Raw genomic sequence first — 21021 nt, 5'->3', positions numbered from 1 at the left:
CGAGACTTCTGGAGATGTACTTCCTTTTCTCCATTCCTCCCTTATTACTGTATCTCTTTGAATCTAACATGCCAGGCGTTAATTACATCCTGATTCCAGAGATGAAAAAGTACAAAATTATTTGTCTTAGAATAAACAAAAACGTGTGGTTTCTTCTCAAAGTCCACCTGGAGGTTGGTGCAGCCCCCCACCTCGTGTCAGGAGCCCCACCATCCCGACCTGGTTTGGCTGAAGTGTGGTCAACTGATCGTCCGTTATTAAACGTGGGTGGGTTTACCCACTGTCCTCACTGGGTAACGGAGATTACCTGCAACTGATGGGAAAAGTTGGTGTGCGGATACGGCAGGTAAGGAAATCGGTGCCAGCTTCTGTGCTGAATGTCAGCCCCGCAGTTACTGCCCAATACGGCTGTGACCTGTTTATTTACTATGTCAGATGTGCTCTTTTCTTAACCTTTTATTAGGTTCAGGGAGCGAGTTTCCGAGGCTGGAAAGAAGTGACTTCGCTGTTTAACAAGGATGATGAGCAGCACCTGCTGGAAAGATGTAAATCCCCCAAGTCCAGAGGGTGAGTAGCTGCTGTCCGGACGGCGGCCGTTCCAGAGGCGGTGGAGAGCAGGGCCGTGTGCGGGGACGCTGAGGGCTTCCTTCCCCGTGTGAGGAGACAGAAATGAGCTGTACTGATTTTGACAGTAAGCACTTAGAAAGATTATGGAAAAGTGGAAAAAAAGCTTCTCTGACCAGCTCTCAAACTTAACAGTAAATAGAACTTATGAGTCTTAAAGCAGCTTGTAGCCATGGTTAAGGTGTGTAGTCGTTTCAGAAAATCAAGAAAAAAAACCAGTTAAAAATGCAAAGATTGATTGTAAACTGTAAAAGATTTTAGAAAATTGGGGCTTCCCTGGTGGCGCAGTGGTTAAGAATCTGCCTGCTAAGGTAGGGGACATGGGTTCGAGCCCTGGTCCGGGAAGATCCCACATGCCACGGAGCAACTAAGCCCGTGCGCCACAACTACTGAGCCTGCGCTCTAGAGCCCGCAAGCCACAACTACTGAGCCCATGAGCCACAACTACTGAAGCCCATGCACCTAGAGCCCGTGCTCTGCAACAAGAGAAGCCACGGTAATGAGAAGCCTGCGTGCCACAATGATAGAAAGCCTGTACACAGCAACAATAACCCAACACAGCCAAAAATAAATAAATTAAAAAAAGATTTTAGAAAATTGAATATATTTAAGCTGACAGTGCTGCTAGTTTATTATAAATATTTTGAAAGTTTAAAAAATGTATTTAGGGAGTTCCCTGGCGGTCCACTGGTTAGGACTCTGCGCTTTCACTGCCGTGGGCCCGGGTTTGATCCCTGGTTGGGGAACTAAGATCCCACAAGCTGTGCGGCATGGCCAACAACAACAAAAAAAATGTTTTTAAAGATGAAAATATAAATTCAGTGACAACCTAGTGGAATTGCCAGCAGCAGGTGACTCCTGGTTGAGGCTGACTGTAGAGAGGCTTCTCCTCCGAGGACCGGGTGCCTCGGCAGCACTCATGACCCGCCAGCACTGTCTGGCCCTCCCCTGCCTCTGACCCCGTGGTCGTGACCTCACGCGCCCTCTCTGCAGGGACTGTTTAAGTCGGTCCTCCTGGATGTCAGGGTGGCAGCTCACGGGGGGCCTGAAAACACGCCTGTGTCCTGGCCGCTCAGTCCAATTAAGTGAGACTCTGAAGGGCTTGGGCCTGGACACCGGCGTTCTTACCCCTGTGTCCTGGCCGCTCAGTCCAATTAAGTGAGACTCTGAAGGGCTTGGGCCTGGACACCGGCGTTCTTACCCCTGTGTCCTGGCCGCTCAGTCCAATTAAGTGAGACTCTGAAGGGCCTGGGCCTGGACACCGGCGTTCTTACCCCTGTGTCCTGGCCGCTCAGTCCAATTAAGTGAGACTCTGAAGGGCCTGGGCCTGGACACCGGCGTTCTTACCCCTGTGTCCTGGCCGCTCAGTCCAATTAAGTGAGACTCTGAAGGGCCTGGGCCTGGACACCGGCGTTCTTACCCCTGTGTCCTGGCCGCTCAGTCCAATTAAGTGAGACTCTGAAGGGCCTGGGCCTGGACACCGGCGTTCTTACCCCTGTGTCCTGGCCGCTCAGTCCAATTAAGTGAGACTCTGAAGGGCCTGGGCCTGGACACCGGCGTTCTTACCCCTGTGTCCTGGCCGCTCAGTCCAATTAAGTGAGACTCTGAAGGGCCTGGGCCTGGACACCGGCGTTCTTACCCCTGTGTCCTGGCCGCTCAGTCCAATTAAGTGAGACTCTGAAGGGCCTGGGCCTGGACACCCGCGTTCTTACCCCTGTGTCCTGGCCGCTCAGTCCAATTAAGTGAGACTCTGAAGGGCCTGGGCCTGGACACCGGCGTTCTTACCCCTGTGTCCTGGCCGCTCAGTCCAATTAAGTGAGACTCTGAAGGGCCTGGGCCTGGACACCGGCGTTCTTACCCCTGTGTCCTGGCCGCTCAGTCCAATTAAGTGAGACTCTGAAGGGCCTGGGCCTGGACACCGGCGTTCTTACCCCTGTGTCCTGGCCGCTCAGTCCAATTAAGTGAGACTCTGAAGGGCCTGGGCCTGGACACCGGCGTTCTTACCCCTGTGTCCTGGCCGCTCAGTCCAATTAAGTGAGACTCTGAAGGGCCTGGGCCTGGACACCGGCGTTCTTACCCCTGTGTCCTGGCCGCTCAGTCCAATTAAGTGAGACTCTGAAGGGCCTGGGCCTGGACACCGGCGTTCTTACCCCTGTGTCCTGGCCGCTCAGTCCAATTAAGTGAGACTCTGAAGGGCCTGGGCCTGGACACCCGCGTTCTTACCCCTGTGTCCTGGCCGCTCAGTCCAATTAAGTGAGACTCTGAAGGGCCTGGGCCTGGACACCGGCGTTCTTACCCCTGTGTCCTGGCCGCTCAGTCCAATTAAGTGAGACTCTGAAGGGCCTGGGCCTGGACACCGGCGTTCTTACCCCTGTGTCCTGGCCGCTCAGTCCAATTAAGTGAGACTCTGAAGGGCCTGGGCCTGGACACCGGCGTTCTTACCCCTGTGTCCTGGCCGCTCAGTCCAATTAAGTGAGACTCTGAAGGGCTTGGGCCTGGACACCGGCGTTCTTACCCCTGTGTCCTGGCCGCTCAGTCCAATTAAGTGAGACTCTGAAGGGCCTGGGCCTGGACACCGGCATTCTTACCCCTGTGTCCTGGCCGCTCAGTCCAATTAAGTGAGACTCTGAAGGGCCTGGGCCTGGACACCGGCGTTCTTACCCCTGTGTCCTGGCCGCTCAGTCCAATTAAGTGAGACTCTGAAGGGCTTGGGCCTGGACACCCGCGTTCTTACCCCTGTGTCCTGGGGATGCTCCCGGCAGCCCGGCTCGGGGACCGCGGCCGGAGCCCTGAGTCGCGCGTGAGCATCTGCCTCCACGGTCGGCCATGTTTTCCTCAGAGTGCACAGCGCTCTGAGCTCTGAACGTCGGAGGCTGCAGCTCGGAATAAACCTGTGGAAAACTGACGTGGTACATGGAGTAGCCCCCGTTTCTGGATCTGGACCTGGGGCTTCTTTTCTCAGGTTTGTTCAGAGACAAGCTCAGCCTTCCGTGTGGCCTTGAGACAGTCCGCTTTTTTCTCTTCTGAGAGTGACTTTGCATTTTGCCAAGTGTGGTACCTTAAATACAGTGTTCACAAGTTTCCCTAATCATGTGTAGTGACTGATTTTTCCTTATTAATATTTCAAGTTTTACACATAAATCTGTGTGAGCTTTCCAAACAAAACTTTTTTTAAAAAGAACCTTTTATTTTATAAAATAAACACAACTTGAGGCTCTGAGATGATTGATCACCAACACTTAACTCTTCCGTCTCCTGTAGAGCTAACTTACGATTAAAAGAAGACTTGAAGACGGAGAAGAAGTCTGGATTTTGGGACAATTTGGTTTTGAAACAGAATACACAGTCTAAGAAACCAGACGAGATCGAAGGTTGGGAGCCTCCAAAACTTGCTCTTGAAGACGTGGCAGCCGACTCGGGTGACCCCATGAGTGACCGTCTGTCTGGGCCGGGCTGGGAGGAGGACGCCAGGGGCTCCACCAAATACACCAGCCTGGCCGGCGCCGGGAACAGCTCTCGCTGGAGCCTCAGGTCAGCGGGGAAGCTGGTCAGCATCCGTCGGCAGAGCAGAGGCCACCTGACGGATGACTGGGAGGAGCTGGAGTGACGGCCCCAACTCCCGCGTGTTCGCAAACCAAAATCTGCCTAATTTTGCACCTTCGTATCTCATTTCATTCAGATTCCTAGAGTTTGCTGTATCATGGTGTTTTTTTTAGTAGAGTATCAAGTTTGGTCTTTCCCAGATGAAAAGTGCAGAGAATCTGCCCTGTGCCGTTTTATTTGGACTCTCCTCTTCAAATGCTTACTTAGGAAATTCCTCGGTGGACACAAACAGGGACCACACGTCGACTGCCTTATGTGGAAACGTCCTCCTGTCGTCCACGTGTTGCTGAGACTGGAGCGCGTGAGGTTTGCTGCTGTCTGGGAGAAGCGCAGTGGTAATTTGCATTTTGCCACAAAACCGTCTTCCTGTGTCCTCGGTTGCAGTTCTTTGTTCCGTGGCTTGATCCCTTTCTCTGCATGTAGCACATACGTGTAGTCTGTGACACAAGAATGTAGCAGCTGCGCAATTCTCTTCTGTTGCCAGAAACCTGCAATCCAGGTGTAAAATGAATCTTCCAAAGGTGGTGTTACATTGTGTTAACTCTTCTTTTGTACTAAATTTTAAAATATGCAAGCGGAATAAACCCTGGAGAAGCGAAGGCTGTATCTGATCAGCGTGAACACACTGTCTGCAAACGCATCTTCATCTCCAGCCTCCCGTGAGCGCATTAGATGGTGACAGTGGTTCTTACCTTGAGGTTTTATTTTTACTTCTCCTGAACTTTTAAATATTGATCTTATTTTCTTCTAAAACTTTGTTCTCCGTTTTTGATTGCAGATTAAAGAATGCTATAAAGCATGGATCAGTTTTAGTAACTTGACACTTAATTTTGTTTGGAAAATAATAACTCGCTCATTAAGAGTTAAAACTGTATGTAAAATGATGAAAGTGCCTCTCTTCTTTAACACCCAGGGTTTTGTTTTCCCAAATGAGAGACTGGCTGGTTTGGGCACGTCACTGAGGCGTCTCGTGTGTCTCCAGACTTGCTTTCTGTCTCCCTGATAGACTGGCCCCTTGGTCGGGTACCCGTGCACGTGTGTCCTCAGCAGGACAGCTCTGATCCCCAGGAGTATGTGTCTATCTCAGGTCACGGTGGCTTCACAGAGAAGGTATAGGGGTTTTTTGGTTAAAAACAAAAACCTCCAGTTACACTGTGCATTCCTCTCTTTAAAAGCCACTGTCCTCAGTGTTCATTGAGCAGTTCTGTGCTGTTCCACGTAAGGGGGTGTCATTTAGCATTTCTGTGGACTCCGGGGGGTGACACTGTCTGCCTGTCATCTGTCATTTCTCAATCAGTCATCTGTCTATACTCTGTCATCTCCAGCCATCTATGTACAATGTATACCTGTCCTCTAACCATCTCTCTCTCTCTCTGTCTACATAGCGTCCATCAGTCATCTATGTCCATCTTTTTCTGAGACAAGAAGTTTACTTCACTGAGCCTTGAAAGGGGGGACATGTAAGTGGTGGTAAAATCCAGTTTGCGTTAGAACCTTGAAATGGTTAATACTGGAACTGAAAACCGCGTTTCCTCAGGTAAACAGTTCAGTACATAGACTGTAGTCCTTCTCCCTAAAGAGACGCTTGCTGTGGCTGCAGACGAGCTCCAGACCGTCATTTACGCGAGGATTTTAAAGCAGGAGCCGCGGGCTTGCCTTGGGCTAATCCTGTGTTGAGGTGCAGGGACGCAGACCTCTTGTCCAAGGCTCTGGGCAGGGAGCTCGGTGTGGGGATGGGGACAGCGTCCCCACCGTGGGGAGCCTGTGCCCGTGTGCTGTGACGCTCAGTGCCTGTGACACACCCATGGTGCACAGCCGGTAGGACAGCCCTTCATACCATTGTTCCTCAAAACCAGACCGGGGTTGGAATATGCACATAAATCACACTTACCTACAAAGATTAACGTAAAAATGAATTTTTCTTCTGTTGTATCTGATTAAACGAAGATAACTATGTGGGTTTTAATATAAATATTTATTGGTATGCTTTGGGGGAAAGATATTTTTTCTTGATAGAATTTACCGAAGCATCTTTGTTTTGTTCACTGGCTGATGAGAGAACAGGTTTGTTTGAATTCGGTAAAAACATAGCTTCTCTGTGTGAAGAGTGAAGTGTCTGCTCTTTCGACTGTCGTTTTTAACAGGAAAGCGATTGGCTTCAAAGAAGGTTGAATTCATCCTTAATGCTGAGGTTTTTTAAAATAAAAACATGCTTTATATACTCTGACTGTTAGTTTGCACGGTTACTGGCATCTTGCTTCCGGTGACTCAGTCACTCAGAGCTGATGGCACCTGTCTCGACACCTTCAACCTCATTTAAGATGCCAACAAAATGTGTAGACTCATAAATAAACGACCAACTTCAACCTCAGCTGTCGGGATGTATCTTTTGTGTATTTGAATGGATGCCGTTTGGGAACAGCAGCCGCTGCGCCTGCCCTGCCCTGGGCCCTGCTTCTGATTTCACTGCAGTGACTTCACGAGTTAGAGCCTGAAGCAAGCCTCCCCTCAGCACCCAGCTGATAGGAGTACGTTCTTTACTTAATCATCTTCGTCTTGTAAAAAGGTTTCCATCTGTTTTTCCTAAACAGTGGCCTCTTCTGGAGAGAAACCCTGACCTCCCTTAGGGACTGGGTGACCGCGATGCCGTCTCAAGCCAGGTGACACGTCCGAGTCCCACCGCCTGCCTTTCCCGTGGTGTGCGTGTTTCTGCCTTTCCCTTGCTGGTCTCCTGGCCTGTCCCTGCCCTCGTCCCCTCTTCTTCCCCTCCCCCCCACCTCACCCACTCCTGCTCCCGTCCTGCTCTACACCTGCCTCTGGGGGCGTGTGGTTCTGCTGGTGGCGTCAGACCCTGAACCTCAGATGCTCACTCACGGATGTACGTCACCAGATATTTTCCGACTGTTGTCACAGGCCAGGGGACTTTCTCTTCTTTCTCCCCATTTACTTCTAGCCATTTATCTACTTTCTAGTTTTTATGGTTCTCAGTTGATATTTGATTGAAGGGCAGAACACTATTTAATAAGCTTTAAAGAAATGAATTGGCTAAAAATTTTTTAACTTTGTGATAAAATAGTCCAAAGGGGGTACAGATGGTGCTGAATGACTAACCAAGGGACCTGCTGCTGCCACTGCTTTCTTTTGGCAGAAAAGCGGTTCTGGGTGATGGAGGCGGGCCAGGAACGCCCTCCGAGGGGGTGCCCTGAGGACAGGCACCGGCACTTCCTAGTAGTTGCCGCTTCACCACAAGGGTCTGATGGGGCTGCGACCTGCACGTGACGCTGTCATGGTGAGTGCGCGTCCCCATGGCTGTGTTCTGTCATTTGTAATCGTGGATACAGGACCCGGCCTGGTCCAGAACTGTCTGCAGGGCACCTCCTGGGTTGCAGGGTCCCTCGGGGCTCCTGGGGCAGGGGGTGGGGTGGGGTGGGGTGGTGGACGGCCACCTCCTGTCCCAGCCTGGTCCACTCGGTGCCGGCCAGCTGTTACGTTCAGCCAGCTGAATGCACCTGTTTTCAGAAAAAGCACTACTTTGTAACCTAAATGGCTTTCGATTTTCGAAAGCCACGAAGAGTCACATTGCAATGAAAAATCACCAATCTTCACTAATAGCAGAACAAAGTGATGAACTATTGATAGATTTTGTCTGCTGTTGAAAAATGTAAAATTTCTACTGAAAGAAGCCATCTCAGGATTTGGAAAATATTTGAGCTGTGTCTTTTAGTAACAGGGTGACGAACGCAAAGGTGACCCCCAGGGTGTGAGGTGTCACAATGGGTCTAGAAGGAAAGCCCCGCGTAGCTGGGTAGCACCCCAGATTTGGTGCCCCTGATGAGGTCATCGTGTTACCCTGGAGATAGTGGCCCAGCACCCCACTTTCCTCAAACCCACGGGGAGAATGACGTGGCAGACGAGACCTTTTAACGGTTGCGTTCGGGTGAGGGATTACAGGTGACTTTCACCTCTCTGTTTTTCATGCCTTCTGGGGGGGTATTTTGAAAAATCAGACAAGCATACAGACCATATTAACAAGCAAACCAACTCCGCTCTGGGTTTTTCTATCCATGTCGTCTCCCTGCTGTGTTCGCACAAGGACAGGTCAGGGCGCTGCGGCTGGTCCTGAGGCCGTGGGAAGGTGAGGTGTGGCTGGGCCAGCCCCGCAGGGGGCCCTGACCCGCTCGGTTGTTGGGGCCACGCCCAAGGCTACCGTGGCCTGGGCACGGCTCCCGAGTCCTCCCGAGAGTGGGGATGTGGCCTGGAGGGACGACCCACCCGGGCCTGTGGCCCCCGAGTCCCCCCACCTGCACAGATGAGACGGGGACTTGGCAGCGAAGCCTCAGGGGGGATAAACCGAAAATCGGCTTCCTCCCCGTGAGGAAGAGGCCGTCTTTTTTGACCGAGTGCCTGTGTTCCAGTTCCCAAGTGGCGACTCCAGCCTTCATGCAGAAATTCTGAATTTAGAAATGGTGGCTTTAAACAGAACAGCCAGGGAGCGATGGCACGTGGCTGTGGTGCGTGCGTCTGCCTCGCAGAGGGAGGACAGGGAGGAGACCTCAGACCCTGGCGTCGGGCGAGGGTCTCAGGCGCCGTCCACTCCACTCCCTGGTGCCGCCCGGCCTCCTGCGGGGCACCTGGCTCATCGGGGCTCCCAGAGGCGGTGCCGCCGTGCCCGTTTCGCAGATGATCAGAGCGAGGCTCCGAGGGTGTTTGTGCCCAGGCACTCGCTGGACCAGGAGCTGGGATCCAGGTGGGCACAGGTGGGGAAGCCGGAGGCACCTGCTGTTCCTAGGGGTCTGACGTGTCCCCGGGACTGGTTGGGGGCACAGGGCCTGGCTTCGGACTCACAGGGATGGGGTCTAAATGCTGGCTTAGACCCCGGGAGGCCACACAGTTTGTCCCTCGTCGCAGAAGGCGTGGCTGGCGTGGGACGCGGTGGTGAGGGCCAGGCGAGGCTGCGGGGCATCTGGGCAGGTGTCCCCACCTGGCAGTCCCTCCCGGACGGGTGGAGCCCCCTGCCCGTATGCACCGGGCAAACGTTTTCATGAAGCAGACGGAGCATGGGATTCAGTGGGGGTGAGGAGGCCGTGTAGCTGGCGGACGGGCAGCTGAGAGGCTGGCGGAGTTTGGGAGACGTTCCTGGGGCAGCAGGGGTGCCAGGGCCTCGGAGCGGGAACTTACCCCAGGTCTGCAGGCTCTGTGAGGCTGGTTCAAGGAAAGGGGCTCCTCCTGGACTCTGCTTTTCGCACCTGTCGGCCACCCAGGGTCCCGATGGTGAGGAAGCCAGCGCCCAGCTTCTGTGCACTCACAGCTCATCCAGGAGAAGAACCATCCCCAGTGAAACAGTCGTTCTCCTTTTAACAACAGGAAAGGCCATGCTCGGCTATGAACAAGAGTCCCCACACCTCGGTCGCTCTGTGGGTCCTGAGGAGTTGGGGGCCCCCGGGTCTCAGTGTGTGTGGGAGCGTTAAGAGTTGTGCTTTTTCTGTACAGCGTGTGCCACTCCTGAGCCCGGTAGCAGCAGGCATGTGCAAGGGAGGCCAGATTACACCTAAACCTCTAAGTGGTGGTTATTTTTCATAATTAACCCGGCACATTTCAATTTGGCTTATTTTTGGAAGTGACAAGCATTTCAGTTTTTAAAAACTGTATTATGGAAAATGCCTATGCAAAAGTAAAAACAGTGCAGTGGGCAACTCAGCCACTGAGATTCCACAGTTGCTGAATGTGTCACATTTGCTTCACATGTGTGTTTACCTGATAAACGACTTCAAGGCTGAGATATATATTTACCATTTAAAAGTAAATTACAGACATCATGACGTTTCACTCCTGAATGCGTACAGCCTGCGTTTCTAAAAACGAATCTATTCCCCCTGCATAACTAACTACTACGTCAATGGCACACCTCACAAAACTAACCATTCCCTAACATCATCCAATACCCATAGATACAGCCAGGTTTTCCCAACTGTCTGCAAAATGTCTTTTTAGCTGCTTCTAATTTTGTCCTCAAGGCCACGGCGCGGTGTACGGGTTGTGCCTGGCCTGCTGCAGGGGCTCGGCCGATACTGAGGTAGGTGTGGAATGTGGGCGTGCGGATGACAAGTTCCCTCCCTCCTCACCTGCCTGCAATCGCCTCTCTCCTCCTGCAGGAGTGTGTGTCTGGGGACTCGCTTCTGTACGAATCCACCACTTTGTGCTGGGTTCCGATACTCAGAGTCCTTTCTCTGGGTATCGGCCAAGTTTCTGATTCTGTCCCAGGCCTCTGTCATCTGTCTTCTGGTCGCCCTCCTCCCTCCAGGGTCTTTGGCCTCAGTGAAGTGGTAGGCAAGTTTATGTAATTAGAAGTTAATGTCTCAGCATGACTTTTCAGAATTGCAGAATTTAGTGATAAAGGCGGGGTAGAATTTTAGCTTTCAAGAGAGTTGAATATATCTGGAAGGGGGTGGTGATGGGAAAAATACCATTTGCTTTGAGTTTTCTTTTTGAGAAGTATTTTTTTTCTTTAGAGGCTAGGGTTTCAAAATTCTCTTCTCCCTAGAAACTTAGAACTGGCTCAGTAAGCTAGCAGCAGGATGCCAAGAATTTTTGTTCTGTAAAAAAATCTCCAAAGCTCAACATTCAGAAGCGCCTGGAAGACCCATTTCCCTTGGGAACCAGTGAGCAGGACCCAGATGAGGGCATTGCTCTCCCCCAGGAGATCCGCAGCTCTATTCTAGTACTTCGCTGTTTCTCTCACTTTGTAATTTGGGTGCTTACAGGTCTTCAAAAGGCAATGTGAGATAAAATACTGGAAAGATATCAAAATTTAAGTAATTACCTTGAAGTAGAATTATGGGTAGCATTTTCATTTTTTTTGTATATTGGCTTTTTAACAAAACTTTTTACAGTGAATATACATTACTTCTTTTGTGATCAAAAAACAGGGTGACCAGTGTTGAAAAAGTAACAGCTCATTTTTTAAATGGAAAATATCAAACATATCCAAAAGAAGAAACAAAATTATATAAATCATGGGTTGGCACACTACAGCCTGGTGGACAAATGTGGCCGTCCCCCTGTACTTACTTATATGGCGTACAAGTTAAGAATGGTTTTTATATTTTCAAATGGTAGAACAACTTAAAAGAATAATATACCGTGATACGTGAAATCCCGCAGAGTTTAATTGGAACACTCGCTATCAATGTCCCCCATGCAGTCCAAGTCTGAGTTACGTATAGATTGTCTATGGCCGCAAGAGAGAATGTGGGCCCTGAAAAGCCAAAAATATTTAACACCTGCCTCCTCACAGAAAATCTGCTGAACCCTGGTGAAAACTCCTTCATGTACACATCCTTCCCCTCTACAGTTTTCAGCTCCTGGCCAATCTTGTTTTATCTTTAGTCACCCCCTAGCCTCAACCAAGAGAATTATGTTAAAGTAAATCCCATAATCCTGTAATTTCATCATCTTCATGTTGTTTAAATTAAAAAGTTGAGAATTTACCAAAAGATGTAATAATCATAAACATACGTGAACAAACATTAGAGCGTCTAAACATATGAAACAAACACTGAAGGAAAGAAGAGCAAGCTCTATATTATAGTAGGAGACCCCAGTACCCCACTTTCAAGAAGAGACAATATCCACCATTAGATCAATTTAATACACGTTATTATACACAGAACAAAGGAAAAACATCATTTCAATTGATGCAGAAAAAGCAGTTGACAAAATTCAACACCCTTTCACGATGGAAATACTCAACTAATTCTGAACAGAAGGAAACTGCCCCAACATTATACAACCACATAAAAAGTCCCAGCTGACATTCTCTCAATGCTGAAAGACTGAAAGCTTTTCCTCTGAGATCAGGAACAAGACAGAATGCCCACTCTCACTACTTGTGTTCCACACAGACTGGAAGTCTGCACCAGACAGAGCCATCTGGGCAAGAAAAAGAAATAAAAAAGCATCCAAATTGGAAAGGAAGTATTAAAATTTTCTCTTTGCAGGTGGCATGATCTTACATGTAGAAAATCCTAAAGACAACAACAAAAAATCAACATACAAACATCAGTTGCATTTCTATACAATAACAAGGAAAATCCAAAGAGGAAATTAAGAAAATTCTATTTGTAATGGCAACAAAAAGAATAAAACACTTAGGAATGAACTGAGTGAAAAAGGCTGAAAGAAAAAGGCACAAATAAATGGAAGACATCCCATGTTCATGGATTGGAAAACTTCCACCCAAAGCAATCTAGAGTCAATACAATCCCCACCCAAGTCATAACGGCATATTTGGTCAAATGATTTTCAACAAGGGTGCCAAAACAATTCAGTAGGGAAAGGACAGTCAACAAATGTTGCTGGGAAAACCACATATCCACATGCAAACGAATGAAGTTGGAGCCTTACCTTATTATGCCATGTGCAAAAATTAAAACTCTAAAACTCTTAGAAGAAAACACAGGGAGAAAGCGTCATGACATTGGATTTGGCAATGAATTCTTGGATATGACACAAAATGTGCAGGCACCGAAAAAAAAGAATAGAGAAATTGGACATCAAAATTAAAAACCTCTGTACATCCAAGGACACAATCAACAGAGTGAAAAGGCAACCTAGGGAATCGGAGAGAACATTTTCAAGTCGTCTAGCTGATAAGGACTTAGTGTCCAGAGTTGTAGTAGTTCTTTCTATATTCAACAACAAAGCCACATACAACTCAATTAAAAAGAGAGCAAAGGACCTGAATAGACATTTCCCCAAGTAAGACATATAAACAGCCAACAAGCACAGGAGAAGATGCTCAACATCACTTCTCATCAGGGAAATGAAAATCAAAGCCATAATTAAATATCACCTCCCAACCATGTGGACGACTACTATAAGAAACAAACAAAAAAAACCCAACCCCACAAGATAACAAGTGTTGGTGAGGATGTAGAGAAATTGGAGCCCCTGGGCACTGTTAGAGGCTGCACCATTTTACATTCCCACCATGGAAAACAGTATGGTGGTTCCTCAAAATATTAACTATATAATTACCACATGATCCAGCAATTCCACTTCTGGGTATATATTCAAAGGAAACGAAACCTTTAGAAGAGAGATTTGTACACCATGTTCACAGTTCCAAAGGTGGAAGCAACCCAAGTGCCCATCAACAGACAGAGAAACAGAATGTGGTCCAACCACACAGTGGAACACTATTCTGCTCACAAGTGAAGGAAATCCTGAGCGATGCTACAACACGGATGAAAAAACAACTACTTTATGATTCCAGTTACATGGTGTGTCTACAGTAGTCAGATCCATAGAGACAAAGTAGATGGTGGGGGCCAGGGGCTGGAGGATGGGGACAGGGAATTAGTGTTTAAGGGGACAATTTCTGTTTTCAGAGATAAAAAGTGTTCTGCAGATGACGGTGGTGGTGTTTGCACAACAGTGTGAATGTACCTAATGCCACTGGACTGTACACTGAAAAATGGTTAAGATGGCAAATTTTATGTGTATTTTACTGTAATCAAAAATTTTTAATGACATTTGAATTTTCTATGTAGATTAAATAGTAAAAAGCTACTTGCATTTGTCTGTGCAAATTTCTCAAATGACTATCAAAGAAAAGTGAAAATTTTACCCAAATAATAAAAACAACACAGTTGAGGTGTCTCTCCCGTCTGACACAGAAGAACACTGTGTGTGGAGGATCTCGCCATCCTGAGCGAGAGGCACGTGAAAAGCCCTCTCGCGTCCTCAGGTGGCTGTGCTCTGAGCACCTCTGTTCTCCATGTGGGCCTGAGTCGGTGCTGGGGGCGGGGAGGGCAGCAGGCCCCCCCAGGAATACGCCTGAGAGACGCATGTGCCGATGACACCCAGAAGGTGCTGGCGAGGGGGCACTGCAGTCACACCTGTGTGGTGGGAAGGAGCAGGCCACACCGGCCATGGCAGGGGTCAGGAAGGGGCACGTGGCACGTCCCTGCTGGGATTCTGGGGAGCGCCCAGGGTACACTGCTCTCCAAAAGTGAGGGTCTGCTCCCTCTGCAAAAAGGGACAAAAAGCAGAGCTCGTCTGGAGTGAGGTCAGAAGAGGCGACCACACCCAGACAGAAGCAGGGAGTGCGAGCTGAGAAGCAAGTGGATGTCGGGCCAGGAAGTCACTGGGTCCCTCAGGGTTTTCCCTCCCAGGTTTGCAGATCCTTGGGCATCTCACCGGGTGGGGGTGATGCTGCGTTTGGTGGGGCATACAGGAAAGGGAGACGAGTGAAGCATATGCATCTTCTCACACCGTTAATGAAAGAAATAATTTCATAAGCCAAGACAGCTTCTGCCTTTTCATCTATGGTTTTCAGCACACTTCCTTCTGTAACTATGGAGGAAAGCAGCAGATTAAGTTTACAGCCCGTTTATTGCTAGGTTAGGCCCCATGATGAAGAAAATGAGCTCTAACCAAGATACGTCTCAGCTAAGACAAAACTACCCTATCCCGTTAAAGGCAAAGGGTTTTCCAAAAAGGAGCATGTGACTAAACTGAAAACAGATGCTTCTCCTCAGTAACTTCAGTTTCCAAGGAATTATCCTAATGCTTAAAGGAGAACTCGCACCAATTCTTCACAAACCCTTCCCAGAAAATGGGAGGAAACGCTCCCAAGGCAAGCCCCTTCTAGGAGGCTGTTTTCACCCTGATACCAAAACCAGACAAAGACTCACCAGAAAAGCACAGCTAATCTCTCTTGTGAAAACGCTCAGTAAAACCAGCAAACTAAACTCACCAACCGTGTATGGAAACCACATGGGACGTGGGCCTGAAAATGTAAGGTTGGTTCAACATACAAAAGGCAACACACGACCACCTCTGTAGACATAGAGCACTCGACAAAATCTAACACCCTTTCATGATAAAAAAAAAAAACCACATCAACAAAGCGAGGCTGGAAGGGAGCACCTCACCCTGATACAGACGCCCACAGAGATGCCCAGCCTGCACCACACCCACAGGGAAGGGCGGAGAGCCTCCCAGGAGCGTGCTAGGATGTGTGTGCACTGCCGTCCACGTGCACGGGGGTCTGGCCGGAAAGCTCGGAAGGAGAGGAGGGAGGGAAGGAGGGAGGGACGGAGGGAGGGAAGAAGGAAAGGTGAAAAGCCACCTCTATTTGCAGAGGACACGATGTATAGCCACGTCCCAAGGAATCTACAAAAAATACCACTAGATTTAATTAGTGATTTCAGCAAAGTTACAGGATACAAAATCAGTATACAGACACCTTACGTGGGCATTTTGTTTGATTCTGTATGTTAGAATCTATATGATTCTAAAAGCAGCATTTACAGCAGAAATAACATCAAATCCTTCAATACTGTCCCTAAAGGAGACATGGTTCTCCATGGACAGCCCTGAGCAAACGCACAACAGATGCCACGAAACTCCCAGACTAGCACCTGGACCTGCTGCAGAACCTACTGTGGCTCCTCCTGACCCACGAGTCACAACCCGGGTGAGAAAATGTACCTCAAGGCAAAGGAAGAGGCCACAGACTTCCAGACGCCACTTCCTGGGGGTGGCAGTTCCCACAGGCGCAGCTCTGGGCCGGGCCTGGGCCCACTCCTGGCCGTCCTGAGAGGGTCGAGGGCGTGCAGACGACACACCGCGGGGAGTGACGCCGTGCAGCCCGAGTCTGGCGAGCCCTCTGATGGAACCACACTCAGAAATGCCACACGAACCTGCAGCTCAGGACGACCCCTCTCTTCCTGTTCACATCATCAGATCTCCCGTAAATGACTGATCAGGGCCCAGGAACTGTGTGCCTGGAACTCTCTGCCTGCCGCCAAATGTATCCCGCTCATGAACTCTCTGCCTGCCGCCAAATGTATCCCGCTCACGCCCCCTCCCAGCGCTGCGGGCCTCAGGCACACCTGCTATAGGTTTTGCCAATGCCTGTGTGGAGTTTTGGGTCCAAGCACGTCTGCTGCCTCTGGAAACGGGCTAATAGAGGGAACAGCTGGACTCTTCTCCCAAGACTTTTAATGTTATCTGGGGAAAAGAACTCACTTCAAGAGGTTAATGTCCTCTTAAGAAGAAACTAATACAAAAAAGACCAACACCCCAAAAGTAAAACAGGCAAAGAACACAATTAGGTACTTTGCCAAAGCAAAACAAAATACAGGGCTTCCCTAGTGGCACAGTGGTTAAGAACCCGCCTGCCAACGCAGGGGATACGGGTTCGAGCTCTGGTCGGGGAAGATCCCACATTCCGCAGAGCAGCTAAGCCCATGCGCCGCAACTACGGAGGCTGCACTCTAGAGCCCGTGAGCCACAACTACTGAGCCTGCGTGCCACAACTACTGAAGCCCATGTACCACAACTACTGAAGCCCGTGTGCCACAACTACTGAAGCCCACGCGCCTAGAGCCCATGCTCCGCAACAAGAGAAGCCACCAGAACGAGAAGCACATGCACTGCAACAAAGAGTAGCCCCCGCTCACCTCAACTAGAGAAAGCCCGCGCACAGCAACGAAGACCCAGCGCAGCCAAAAATAAATAAATAAATTTATGTATAAAAAAAAATACAGAAACAACTCGCCAATAAGCTTTCAGAAGACATGTCCTACCTCACAGCCTCTTCACGTCCATCTTCGGGGGAGAAAGATGCCACCTTCCATCCTCGCCAGTGCTCTGGAAACATCCTTACAAACAACTGACTCGTTTCCCTGGTTCTGCTTCTCGTTTATCGTAAGGAGATCATCAGATGCACAAAAGTGCACATGTGGTGATGCTGATCAAAAAGTGATCTGTTCCAGCTGTGTGGTACCATGTCGCCAGTAAAAACCATATTTTCACAAACTTTTGAAAAAAAGGCTGGTTATAAAATGAAAACAGTATATGTGATGTTTACGGTTTTATGAAAAGCTTTCACCCAATACACACAGAGGGAAACTATCATTTGATAATTAAGCATAGTCTTGGCTGTGTCAGTTCAGCACAGAACGTAGTGAAAATACAGACTCTTTATTTACAAATATGCAAAACAGCAAATTTCCATGTGCTAAGAAGGAAGTAGAAATGACTTTGCTTGGGCCTTGACCCTGTTCAGTCTCCCCTACACCTGCCAGGGCCATTCCTGCATTCCTTCTGGCAAGCACAGCTATCTCTGGGTGGCAGGGTTATATGCAAGTTTTATTCTTTTATAAACCTTTATTTTCAAAATTTTCTAAAATGTACATGCAATATTTTTAAAATAAAACAATCTTTGAAAGGTTTCAATAAATGATATCAAAATCATTGATACTACTTCCTTCAGTAAGATGCAAAACTGATGAAGTTAAAATCGGTAGATAAACATGATTTATCACTTTGCCTGCAAAAGGGGATTCAGAGCAGTACAGTGCAGGTCACACTGGGCTGGCCCCCAGGTCAGGGCCCCTGCCTGCCAGCATCGGGCCATGAGCCCAGGACCACAGCCCCAGACTCACGCCTTTGTGGGTCTCGGATGTCTGCACAATTCACAACCCAACGCTGAGCACCCAGAAGACATGCACATACTTCCCTGGGTTCCTTCTGTATCCAAGAGGATTCATATGGACACGACCAATGCAGTTAAAATACATCTCAAGAAAAATAAATATTCTGCACAATGTCCTTACAAGGATCAATGATCTATCCCCACCCCCAATCACTACAAAATCAGGAAACTATCATTTGACAATTAAGAAGCATATGCTTGGCTGTTAGTGTCAGTTCAGCACAGAATGTGGTGCTGAAAATACACTCTTTTTGAACCACATTCACAAACATGCAAAGTTGCACATTTTAATGCGCTTAGAGGAAACGAATTTTTTAAAGAAGTAAGTAGAAATGATTTTCCTTGGGTTCCCTGACCCCGCTTCAAAGGTGGAAACAACAGGTGCTCCTGCCCGCAGCTGCGAGGGCAGTTTTCCACGTCCCTCCACACCCTCCAGCCTGGGCACCAGGTCACGGCTCAGTCACGGAGGACACCTCCTACCACGCTGCCCAGGCCACGGCGCGGCGGGGCCCTTAGAACTTGAAGAGGTCGATGAAGTGCTGCGGGGACACGGGCATGAAGCAGCTGTCGGGGTCGGCGGCCGTGCAGGGGTGGCCCGAGTCCTGTGGGAGGAGTGGGTCGTTACCATATGGGGCATGTTTCTGGAGGGAATGCAGCTCAGAAGTCGCCAGCTGTTTGTTTAAACGTGCCCCGGACCCCACCACAAAGGTGCGTGGACAGCAAGCGATGAGAACTACAAAAATGAAGGCAGCCACGTGGCTCCTCGGGGGAGACTTCCCGAAGGAATTCCTGCTCCAGTGGATGGGGAGACGGGCCGCCCTGAGTTAGGGCCCCAGAGGGAGCCCTGGGCTCTGCGCCCCAATCCTGGCCGCGCTCCTCCCCTCCCGCCATGGGTCAGGGTCCACCCCGCAACCTGCTCTCAGCACAGCCCGCCCCACTCACCCGAGGGCCCAGTACCGCGTCCCGCAGCAGAAACAGGGCTCAGGTCAGGAGACAGAGCAGCCTCGGGACTGGGGGCCAGTTAGGCCGGGGACCCGGCGGCCAAGTCTACACCCTCCCTCTGGTCTACAGGGCAGCTCATGGGACCCCCGGTCGTGGCGAAGCAAGCAGGCCAGTCGCACATCGGCAGAGGGTGCGGCCTGAGGGGCACCGGCCTCCTGGGGACGCGCGCAGATGCGGGCAGAGCAGGAGGTACCTCGAGTAATAAAGCAAGGCGGCAGTCCTTGGAGACGGCGGAGAAAGGGTCAGGAAGGAGTGCAGAGAAGGGAGGAAAAAAGGGAAAACAGGGTTATTAGGAAGAGCCAGACTGTACTTAGCATTTAGGCTGGATGTGTATTATTTACGAAAATAGCTAAAATCATCGGGTAGCTGAATCAGAGTCACCGTCCGGCACCTGAAGGGCCACAGCACCCGCAGGACATCTGGGACACTGCCACAGTTTCCACTTCCTCGAGTCTCGGACTGACAACTGATGAGGCTGCAGAGCTAAATAATCACCGAAACTGTTCACTGAAAGTACGCAGAGTGACACTGACACACACGGTTTACACTGCAAATATTTACGGCAGGTTTCTCGGAAGCTCCCTCACTCCCTCTTTACTGTCTGAGAGTCAACTCCGTGGAATCAAGTGCACGAACCAGATCCCACGTGAGCCCCGGCGCCCCGGAGCCCTCCTGCTCATCCATGGTTTTCAGCTCGAGGTCAGCACCAACCTGCCGCTCTCGCCTCTTGCCGGCCCGGCCACCTGGCCCGGCTTCCCCACCCTCGCTGGAGACGGGGGCTGGCCATCAGCGTGGGCTGGGGCCAGCAGCCTCCCTGCTCCGGCCACAGACCTGCAGTGTGGACCTGGCAGTGGACACGCCGAGACAAAAAAGGACACGGGGTCCTGATTCCCAGCCTTTAACTGGACTCATTCTGTCCAGCTTCCAACTCACCCAACCCCCAGTGTTGACTGAAGTTCCACGAAGTCGAGAAACTCGGCTGGAGGACGGTCAGGCGGAAGGAACACAGCGGTCTCGTGTCACTACTCAGCGACCCGGGAGGGCCGCCCCACGGAAGCCAGACAGACCCAGAGCCGGGCACCTGCGCTCGCCTGGGTGACTCGGCTCAGTGACTCCAAGACCATGGTGCACAGTTCTTAAGCCCAGTATTTCCCCTCCTTTCACTTTGGAAGAGTTCCCACAAAGGCAGGTAGAAAACTAACCCCCAGACTCCAGAGAGTGAAGCCAGAACAGACAGGATGGCTGGGGCAGCTGAGAGGTCAGAGCCCAGGCCCACGTGGGCAGAAGAGGACGAGTCTGGCAGCGTGCGGGAGCCGGACCATGGCGGGTCCCCACCAGCACCCAGTGGCATCTGACGGTGTCACGCTGCTGTCTCCCCATCAGCAGAAAGTGCTGGCGAAGGTGAGTCACAGCGCAGGGGCCGCTTCCGAGCACCAGCCCCGTGCAGGGCAGGGCACTGCTTAACCTTCACGACTCCACGCGGCAGGTGTGCCCCGACAGGAGGCTCCACGAGGCTGGGAACTGGGGTGAGGCCGCGGGATGGTGCGGGACGAGCCCGGGGGAGAGTCCGGTCAGCTGGGGCAACGCAGGGGGGCCTTCCTCGGGAGCTGACACTGCAAGCAGTTTCCACCAGAAATTCCAGAGACTCATCGTTGTGTTTTTTTTTTTTAAATTTCCACCCACAAATTCAGAATAAAGTTGGAAGGGCCTCTAGGAGAAAAAGCTGCAATGTGACCCCATGGGTGGACCGAGCCAGGCCCTGAGGCCTGAGGCTGCACCGACATCGAGGTGCTCAGCCTTCAAGGCAAGATGGAACATTTCAGAGCCAAAAGACCAGCAGGAGACACTTGTTCTCAATTTTCATAAAAGAATCTGCAGGCCAATTCTTCTAGAAACCTAAAAAATCACCTCTCAATTTTAAAAAATCCAGAACTTCCGTGCTTCTCGATGCCTCAGCAGCACATTCTTACACCAACAACAGGGAGACTAAGGCGGGTGCTTCTCTGTTCACTACTTCAGAGACAGGGCGCCCACACTCGGCAACGGCATTCTCTGAGAAACGCCCATCACATGCAAGGGCGGAGACTTGTGCCCCAGGAGGAAACACCACTGCTCCTGGTCTCTCTCTGGAAGAAAGCAGTCTGCGCAGAACAGAAAACCCCAGGGAGGAGCGCCAGTTCACAGCAGCAACCAGACGGTCTCATCTGCTCTGACTCGGCCGTGAAGACGCCTCCTCACGTGTTTTCCACGGGCACCTGCCCGCGTGTGCATTTCTATCCCTGTGA

General features: G+C 50.3%; 2 protein-coding genes across 14 annotated transcripts in view; one reads left to right on the top strand and one right to left on the bottom strand.

Annotated features, from left to right (window-relative positions):
• TDRP (testis development related protein) overlaps positions 1 to 6598 on the top strand; it is a 58848-nt gene extending 52250 nt beyond the window's left edge. For 2 of the 4 annotated variants that reach the window (XM_082375398.1, XM_082375399.1), the window contains exons 3-4: positions 464 to 567; positions 3886 to 6598. In XM_082375398.1, the coding sequence (XP_082231524.1) occupies positions 464 to 567; positions 3886 to 4231 (450 nt within the window). In that variant the 3' untranslated portion in view covers positions 4232 to 6598. Of the gene's footprint in view, positions 1 to 162; positions 347 to 463; positions 568 to 3885 lie in introns of all 4 variants that reach the window. The other 2 variants (XM_082375400.1, XM_082375397.1) reach the window with 2 other exon arrangements.
• Positions 6599 to 6730: 132 nt separating this feature from the next.
• FBXO25 (F-box protein 25) overlaps positions 6731 to 21021 on the bottom strand; it is a 60100-nt gene continuing 45809 nt past the window's right edge. For 4 of the 10 annotated variants that reach the window (XM_082375310.1, XM_082375309.1, XM_082375312.1 and 1 more), the window contains one exon: positions 11317 to 12251. In XM_082375310.1, coding sequence (XP_082231436.1) covers positions 12081 to 12251 — 171 coding nt within the window. In that variant the 3' untranslated portion in view covers positions 11317 to 12080. Of the gene's footprint in view, positions 9579 to 11316; positions 12252 to 17097; positions 18337 to 18929; positions 18957 to 20350 lie in introns of those variants that run through there. The other 6 variants (XM_082375311.1, XM_082375314.1, XM_082375313.1 and 3 more) reach the window with 4 other exon arrangements.

The sequence above is a fragment of the Balaenoptera borealis genome (assembly GCF_965194805.1).
Source record: "Balaenoptera borealis genome assembly, chromosome: 21".
NCBI classification, from domain to species: domain Eukaryota; kingdom Metazoa; phylum Chordata; class Mammalia; order Artiodactyla; family Balaenopteridae; genus Balaenoptera; species Balaenoptera borealis.
The sequence above is the reverse complement of the archived record's forward strand: the minus strand, read 5'-3'. Positions and strand labels throughout refer to the sequence as shown.